Source organism: Medicago sativa, chromosome 7 (genome assembly GCF_051527215.1).
Source record: "Medicago sativa cultivar Bolivia chromosome 7, Bolivia_mono, whole genome shotgun sequence".
Lineage (NCBI taxonomy): Eukaryota > Viridiplantae > Streptophyta > Magnoliopsida > Fabales > Fabaceae > Medicago > Medicago sativa.
The window spans coordinates 90,570,514-90,579,672 of record NC_140755.1 but is presented as its reverse complement, the minus strand read 5'-3'; the positions used below and the strand labels follow the sequence as shown (position 1 = coordinate 90,579,672).

General features: G+C 34.4%; 1 protein-coding gene across 1 annotated transcript; it reads left to right on the top strand.

Annotated features, from left to right (window-relative positions):
• Positions 1–2,780: 2,780 nt before the first annotated feature.
• Positions 2,781–5,464, top strand: LOC146910106 (uncharacterized). Its single transcript, XM_085727402.1, has 2 exons — positions 2,781–4,819; positions 5,137–5,464. The coding sequence occupies exons 1-2, from the start codon at positions 3,703–3,705 to the stop codon at positions 5,169–5,171; spliced, it is 1,152 nt and encodes a 383-aa protein (XP_085583528.1). The 5' UTR covers positions 2,781–3,702; the 3' UTR covers positions 5,172–5,464.
• The last annotated feature ends 3,695 nt before the right edge of the window (positions 5,465–9,159 follow it).

Below are 9,159 nucleotides of genomic sequence, written 5' to 3'. Positions count from 1 at the left end.
CTCAAGTCTTTCACTCTCTTCCCCTCCAAACTTACAAACAACGCCTAAGGCTTTGTTTGAGAGTTTGGAGGGGAGGGGAAAGAAGAGCTTTGAGGGACACAAATATAGAGAAATATTAAGAAATCTTTCACATTTTTTGAAAAAATATTTTTTTTAGAGTGATAAATTAATGTTTATGGTTAATATATATTTTTAATTTGAAGAATATTATAACAACATATAATAATTTTGAAGAATTAATGTAATCCCTCCCAAACCCTCCAAAACCCTCCTTCAATACAATTTTTTAGTTCCTCCAAATGAAGAGAGTTTTATATTTTCAAGAAAAATAAGCCCCCCAAAGCTACTCCTCTCAATGTCCTTTATTTTTTTCACTTTCTCCTTTATTTTTTTTCCAAACCCTCTCCACTCTCTTCCTCTCCAAACTCACAAACAAAGCTCAAGGAGACCCTAAAAGAATCATGGAATACAGATGTGATTAATAGCTATATTAATAGGTTTCAATCTAATCCATACCAAGCAACACATCAACGAAGAAATAAAAAAAAACTCACATTTTTTTATCTCGCAAATTCGAATAAAAGTGAAAGTGTTATGTCTAACAATATATTATCAATTGAGATAGTTTTTACGTACAAATTACAATTAGAGATTTTTCAATCTCGCAAGTGCTTACTTTCGGATTTATTTTTGGTCAATACATACGTTCGGTTTTATGAACATTTTTCTGTCTTTGGTAGCAACATAAAACCCAAAAAGACCTACCCAACATATGAAACCTACCATGAAAAACACTTTTAATTTGTAACAAGACATACGTACGTGGCGCACACAAGGGCAAATGATTAGAAGATGCGTATGCTTCCTGGATTTTACTTCCTCCGTGTGTCAGGCACAAATCATGAGGTAATTAGCAAGTCCAAATAATAGACCAAGCTCTTCTTGTCCAAATTATATAGCTTGTTTTAGGATGAAAATAATATTGTCATAAACTATACGTAAATAGTTTTACTATATATATATATATATATATATATATAGGGTCGGCACAATAATCTTCAAAAATTAACGAGACATAAAATAAGTTTTGATATATAGAGTCTTTTTGTGTGTATATGAGGACTTTTTGTTAAAATTTTTAAGAAAAATAATATTTTCTTGATAGGCCTAAAGCGAGGGTCTTAGGGACCTTATATTTGGATTGACCTTGAGCCCCTGACGATATAAACGAAGAATTAATGTAATTTTTCTATTAAACCTTTAACTATTCATCATATATTTTTTTTATTTTTTAATTTATTTTTCGCATATTATTAATGAAGGATAATTTTATAAAATAATTTATAATTTATTTCCTATATACAAAATTAATTACATTTTTTAATTTGTGTAAAATAGTTAAAACGACTTATAATTTGAGACGAAGAGAATACTAATTTACACATTTTAATTTTTAAATACTTTTTTGTCCCTTAAGTTACAAAAATTAGCTACTTTGGTCCCTTAAGGTACAAAAGTTAGATAGTTAGCTCTTTTAAATTACATATATTAGGTATTTTGATCCTTCTATCAATATCTAATAATTGTAAGGCAAAATACCTCTTTTTTATCCCTTAAGTTTGACAAAAATACCAGAGTAATCCTTTAAATTTGTTAAGTTTTAAATAAGTCCTTTAAGTGTTTTTAAGTTTTTTTTTTAATTTTTTTAGGCAAAATAGAAGATATATTAAATAAAAAGAAAGAGATACAAAGACTGGGGGGACATTAAACCTGACCCAGGAATAACCCATTAAATAAAAAGAAAGAAATACAAAGACTGGGGGGGGGGGGGGGGCATTAAACCTGACCCAGGAATAACCCAAACGGGAATACAATGTGATAAAATTGCCCAAATGGATCTACTCTAAACTATCCTAACAAAATTCACTAATCACTGACGCATCCCAGGGAACCCGCGTACGGGCGCGAAACCAGGTTACAAAAAGGTATGAAAAGTGAAAATCTGTAGAGAACAGTTAGAGTTTAAATATGGCGAATGGATCGACCGCCAACACGGTAACAGAATCTAAGTGCCAACAGCTCCTTGATCAACAGCAAACATAAAAAGCTTTTTCGAGCTATACCAAAGTGAAGGTAGACAAAACCCCTCGAAACCTGCAGCTCTCAACAAATCTGGAATATCAGAGAATCAAAAAATTATACCACCAAACACAATAGTTTCAAACAAACGCGTAAGAACTCAGATCGAGTGATGAGTCCAATACGTTAGTAACCGACCCTTTCGGGTTAAACGAACCAGACCCTTTCGAGTTTTTGAATCAAACACCAGACCCTCTTGGGTTTACGAAACCATCCACCGCAAAAAGGCCAAATCCAATGATCCCATCCAACCTATGTACATCAACAGCAAACAAAAAAAAACAAAAAAACACAAAACAAAACAACGAACAAAGTAGACGGTGATCCGATGCTGTAACAGTCACAAAACCTTCAACACGACAGAAGCAAAAATGAAGTTTGACAAAAACCTGTAGAGAAAGAACCTACAACATTCAAAACGTCAGATCCGCAACAAACTGTCCAGGTTCGGCTGAAACCACCACCACCCACCACGACCCTTACGGACGACGAAGATCTAGAAAGTTCTTTTTTTAATGCACCTATTTGATTTTTTTTTTTTAAGTTTTTAAGTTTCAAATAGGTCCCTAAAAGAGTAATAACTAATAAGGACCTATTTAAAATTTAAAAAACTTAAAAGATTAACCTGTATTTTTATCAAATTTAAAGAACCAAAATAGATATTTGACCTAATTATAACCTAAAGGTGCCAAGTGATATTTGTAACTTAAATGACCAATTATTTTAACATTAGTATTTTGGTCACTTTGAGCTACTAATTTATAGATCTTTTACCCAATCATTCTAACATATTTAATTAAAAAAAAAAGAATATTTACATGGATTTTCTCACTTTGTATCAACGATGGAGGCACTTTATCATCAACGTATAATAATTGAATTTTCAAATAATTGTTGCTGCATTTTTTGTGTAAAAATAACATAAAAAATACTAGCATCTCTTCTTCAAATGACCTTTTTCGTATTTCGTTTGGTCCCTCATTCTTAAGTGGTTGGAATTTGTGGAATGGGTACATCATCACATAGGCGTTAACCATTTCGTGACCTATTTTGAGGAAAGAAGAACAAAAGATGTCAATATTTGATTTGCCTCAGTTTGGTCAATTTTGCTTCATCCAAATAAACCTTTCTTTTTATTGAAAGGAGACGATGTGCATGGTGTTAAACTTCTAATTCCTGATATGTACTTAACTTGCTGCGCAAGTTTCCTTTGCAGCCCTAGGGTTCTTATTGTGTTCCTACTTTAGATTACAAAACCCTAGATAGGAATTAGTTAGAGTTTGTTAGATTCTATCTGTACTATATATAGAACTTTGTAACAAACTCATCATTATTGATTCAATAATATTCATAGTTTTCTCTCTCTTTTCTCTTTTCTTCTTCACCAAGTTTCTGATTTCATCATCTTCCACCAGTGGATCATCATCTTCCACCAGTGGAAATGGTGAAGTTTATGATGGTATCAGAGCTTTTCTAAGCTCTGTTGCGCATCGTTTCCTTCACTCTGATATTCGTTCCAGTTTGTTTTTTTGCTTCCCTGTTTTCCTTCTTTCTCTTTTCATCATGGTTCGTGGTAATGCAAATGGTGGCGTTAATGGCGGTCCAGTGGTTGCACCGGTTCAAGATCCGTCGCAACAACCTGGTAACGTGTATTACGTTCATGCTTCTGATGGACCTTCCTCTGTCGCCATTACACCAAAGCTTAGCCATTCCAACTACCATTCTTGGGCGCGTTCTATGCGTAGAGCTCTAGGAGGGAAGAACAAGTTTGATTTTGTGGATGGTTCTATCCCTGTTCCAACTGAGTTTGATCCGAATTTCAAAGCTTGGAATCGTTGCAATATGTTAGTTCATTCTTGGATTATGAATTCTGTTGAGGATTCAATTGCACAAAGCATTGTTTTTCTGGAAAACGCCATTGATGTTTGGAACGATCTCAAAGAACGTTTCTCCCAAGGTGATTTCATTCGTATCTCTGAATTACAGTGTGAGATCTTCAGTTTGAAGCAAGATTCACGTTCTGTTACTGAATTTTTCACTGCTTTGAAAGTGTTGTGGGAAGAACTTGAAGCTTATCTTCCTTCCCCTGTTTGTGCATGTCCTCATCGTTGCATGTGTCTCACTGTTGTGATGAATGCTAAACATCAACATGAGATCACGCGTTCAATTCGTTTTCTTACTGGTTTGAACGATTCCTTTGATTTGGTTCGTTCTCAGATTCTATTGATGAATCCTTTACCACCTATCAATAGGATTTTCTCCATGGTTATGCAACATGAGAGGCAGTTTAGATTTTCACTTCCTGTTGATGAGACAAAAATCTTGGTAAACTCAGTGGGTAAATCACAAGGAAGAGGACGTGGTAATGGTAACCCTAATGGTAATTTTCCTGGTCAGAAGCGTTCTTGTTCCTTTTGTGGAAGGGAAAACCACACTGTTGATACTTGCTATAGGAAACATGGTTTTCCTCCAAACTATGGAAAGAAGAATTCTGCAATGGTCAATAACTCTTCTCTGGAGATCAATGAAGAAAGGGAAGATTTGGATGACTCAAAGAGTTGCAAAGGAACAAGCAACTCAGAACCATCTTTTGGTATCACTAAGGAGCAATATGAGCAACTTGTCACTCTTCTTCAGTCTCATCAAGCTTCCACAAGCAAGGTGAACCATGTGACTTCAGGTATAACTAGAATCTCATATTCTTTGAATCATTCCAGTTTTGGAACTTGGATTGTTGACTCTGGTTCTAGTGATCATATATGCTCATCCATCAAGTTTTTTGATTCATATGCATCTATTATCCCTGTGCACAGCAAACTACCAAATGGTAATATGGCAATAGCAAAGTTCTCTGGTACAGTCACTTTTTCACCAGAACTTGTTGCTAGAAATGTACTATATGTTGCAGAATTCAAATTGAATTTGTTATCTGTTCCTAAACTATGCATGGATAATAATTGCATAGTAACTTTTGATAATGATAAATGTTTTATACAGGACAAGAGCAATTTGAAGATGACTGGTTTGGGTGAATTGATTGAAGGATTGTACTTCCTCAACCTTAACCCACAAGTTCATCAACCTGTTATAGCTTCATCTCAAGCCAGCTTTTCCACCACTTTTCTACCTCAAGAAGCCCTGTGGCACTTTAGACTAGGGCATTTGTCTAATGATAGGTTGCTTAGCATGCAACAATCTTTTCCTTGTATTAAAGTTGATAGTCATTCAGTGTGTGATATCTGTCATTACTCTAGACATAAAAAGCTTCCTTTCAAGCTCAGTGTAAATCAAGCTAGTCATTGTTATGAACTAATTCATTTTGATATTTGGGGTCCAGTTTCTATTAGTTCAATTCATGGTCATAAGTATTTCATTACTGCTCTTGATGATTACAGTCGTTTCACATGGATCATGTTATGTAAAACAAAATCTGAAGTTTCAAAATGTGTTCAAAATTTTATTCTTAACATAGAAACTCAATTTGACTGCAAAGTTAAAACTGTTAGAACTGATAATGGTCCAGAGTTTCTCATGCCTGAATTTTATTCTTCCAAAGGCATAGAACATCAAACTAGTTGTGTTGAAACTCCCCAACAAAATGGGAGAGTAGAAAGAAAACATCAGAATATCTTAAATGTTGCTAGAGCCTTGCTTTTTCAATCAAAACTCCCAAAAATTTTCTGGTCATACTCAGTTTTGCATGCCATTTATATCATTAATCGTATTCCTACTCCCTTATTGCAAAATAAGTCTCCTTATTTTCTTAGATATGGTCATGATCCAGATTTAAATGCTTTCAAAGTGTTTGGTTGTCTCTGTTATGCTTCAACCTTACACAATCATAGAACAAAATTTGATTCTAGAGCTCAAAAATGTGTTTTCTTAGGTTACAAGCAAGATATTAAAGGTGTTGTTTTATATGATTTAAATCATAGAAACATTCTTGTCTCTAGAAATGTGACCTATCATGAACACATCTTACCTTACTCCACTCCTAATCAATTGTTTCAGTGGCAATATCATTCTAAACACCCCATTACAGAAGCCACTGAACAAGCTCCATCCCAGTTTGAACCAACTGAACAAAACCAACCTGAAACCAACAAAGAGCCTGACCCAAACCTTTATGAACCAGATGTACACATAGATAACAACATTGCAATTCAAAACCCAACACAAATTAAACCAGAATCACAACAGTTGAACATTAGAAAATCAACTAGAATCCCACATAAACCTAACCACCTTTCAGACTATGTGTGCAATTCTTCAAGTAATTCAACCAATCAGGCTTCTTCAGGTATACTCTATCATCTTAAGCATTATCATTCACTCAAAAATATTTCTGCTTCCCACCAGAAATTTGCTTTGGCTATTACTGATGCTTCTGAACCAACTAGTTACAAAGAAGCCAGTAAGCAAGAATGTTGGGTGAAGGCTATGAATTCTGAACTTAGTGCTTTAAATCAGAACAAAACTTGGATTTTTGTTGATACTCCACCAAATATAAAGCCCATAGGGAGCAAATGGGTTTATAAGATAAAGCATAAGTCAGATGGGACTATTGAGAGATATAAGGCAAGATTGGTTGCTAAGGGTTATACACAAGTTGAAGGGCTTGATTTCTTTGACACTTTCTCACCTGTAGCCAAGATAACAACTGTGAGAACTTTACTTGCCTTAACATCCATAAATTCATGGCACCTCCATCAGTTAGATGTAAACAATGCATTTCTTCATGGAAATTTAAATGAAGATGTTTACATGTCAGTTCCTCAAGGTGTTCATAGTCCCAAGCCTAATCAAGTATGTAAATTGTTAAAGTGTCTATATGGTTTGAAGCAAGCCAGTAGGAAATGGTATGAGAAGCTAACTGGTTTTCTGCTTCATCAAGGGTACAAACAGTCTGCATCAGATCATTCATTGTTCATTCTACATAATGATGCATGTTTTACTGCCTTATTAGTATATGTGGATGATGTCATATTAGCTGGAAATTCCATGATTGAGATAGATAGGATCAAAACTGAACTTGATACTGAGTTTAAGATCAAGGATCTTGGAAAGTTGAAATATTTTTTAGGCATTGAAGTTGCTCATTCCAAGACAGGCATAAGCATATGTCAGAGGAAATATTGTCTTGATCTATTGAAGGACACTGGGTTACTTGGTGCTAAACCTGCTATAACTCCTCTTGATCCTTCTATCAAGCTTCATCAAGACAGTTCACCACCTCATGATGATATTCTCAGTTATAGGAGACTTGTGGGAAAACTGTTGTACCTTACAACTACAAGACCTGATATAGCCTTTGTGGTTCAACAATTGAGTCAATTTCTCAATGCTCCAACTATCACACATTATGATACTGCATGCAGAGTAGTAAAATACCTCAAAGGGAATCTTGGTCAAGGATTACTATTCAGAAGAGATTCCAAACTTCAGTTACTTGGATTTACTGATGCAGATTGGGCAGGATGTGTAGACAGTAGAAGGTCCACATCAGGTTATTGTTTCTTTCTTGGTTCTTCCTTAATCTCATGGAGAGCAAAGAAACAACATACCATTGCAAGGAGTTCATCAGAGGCAGAATATAGAGCTCTTTCTTTTGCAAGTTGTGAACTACAGTGGCTTCTCTACTTGTTGCAAGACTTAAAAGTTAAATGTGACAAGCTTCCAGCTCTCTATTGTGACAACCAAAGCGCTATACACATAGCCAAAAATCCAGTATTCCATGAAAGGACAAAGCATTTGGAGATAGATTGCCATTTTGTCAGAGAAAAGATTCAACAAAACATCTTCAAGTTGCTTCCTGTCAAGTCTCATTCACAGCTTGCAGATTTTTTCACCAAACCCCTACCATCTAAGAGCTTTCATTCTTTTTTGCCCAAGCTTAACATGATTGATTTATACCATGCTAAGCTTGAGGGGGGATGTTAAACTTCTAATTCCTGATATGTACTTAACTTGCTGCGCAAGTTTCCTTTGCAGCCCTAGGGTTCTTATTGTGTTCCTACTTTAGATTACAAAACCCTAGATAGGAATTAGTTAGAGTTTGTTAGATTCTATCTGTACTATATATAGAACTTTGTAACAAACTCATCATTATTGATTCAATAATATTCATAGTTTTCTCTCTCTTTTCTCTTTTCTTCTTCACCAAGTTTCTGATTTCATCATCTTCCACCAGTGGATCATCATCTTCCACCAATGGAAATGGTGAAGTTTATGACATGGAGATGGTAGAACCCATAAAATTAAGCTCCTACGAAAGTTTTGTTCTGAAAGAGAGTAGGAACAAGGGATATAGATTTTTTGATTGGCTCTCTAATCTCTTTTGTGTGTCACTAATTCGTTTCAAATTAGTGTCTAAACTTGTTTTTTATTGGGTTAGAGTACCACTGATACTCTTTACTTTTATATTATCTTACTTATCTAAAAAAAGAACTCCTTGCTGGTCAAATTATGTGTTACATCTAGCATTTTCTTTTTAATTTCTGTTTTTTAGTTAATTGGAAAAATGTTAACGAGTGTTCCGAGACACTCTTGACAACTTTTAAATAATAATTTTTTGTGAAAATATGTGTAGTCAATGCATTAAAAATCAAAATATTTAACTTTTATATAAAATAATTTTTTCTTTTAAAATCATTAAAGAATACTCTAAAACACTCGTTAACAAAACCTATTTACAATTTTCTTACACCGTTCACTCGATCTGTTCGCGACATATAATACTATTGGTATTTATTGGACCTGCTGGTTAGCATGTCACCTTCCCCAGCTATGAAGAAAAGAGCATGTCACACACCCCTCCTTCTTCTCCCACTAATATTGCACACATTATTATGGTCTTCTATTGGGTCCCACCTAGCCCACTCAAAAATCATAAGAAATAAAAACAATTTAAAATCCTTCAAAAAAAAAAACAATTTAAAAAAGAAAAATATCTCATTTAATTTGCACTTAAAATTTTTACATTGTTCTTCATGGATATCATGTTCCTTTTATAAAAGAAAA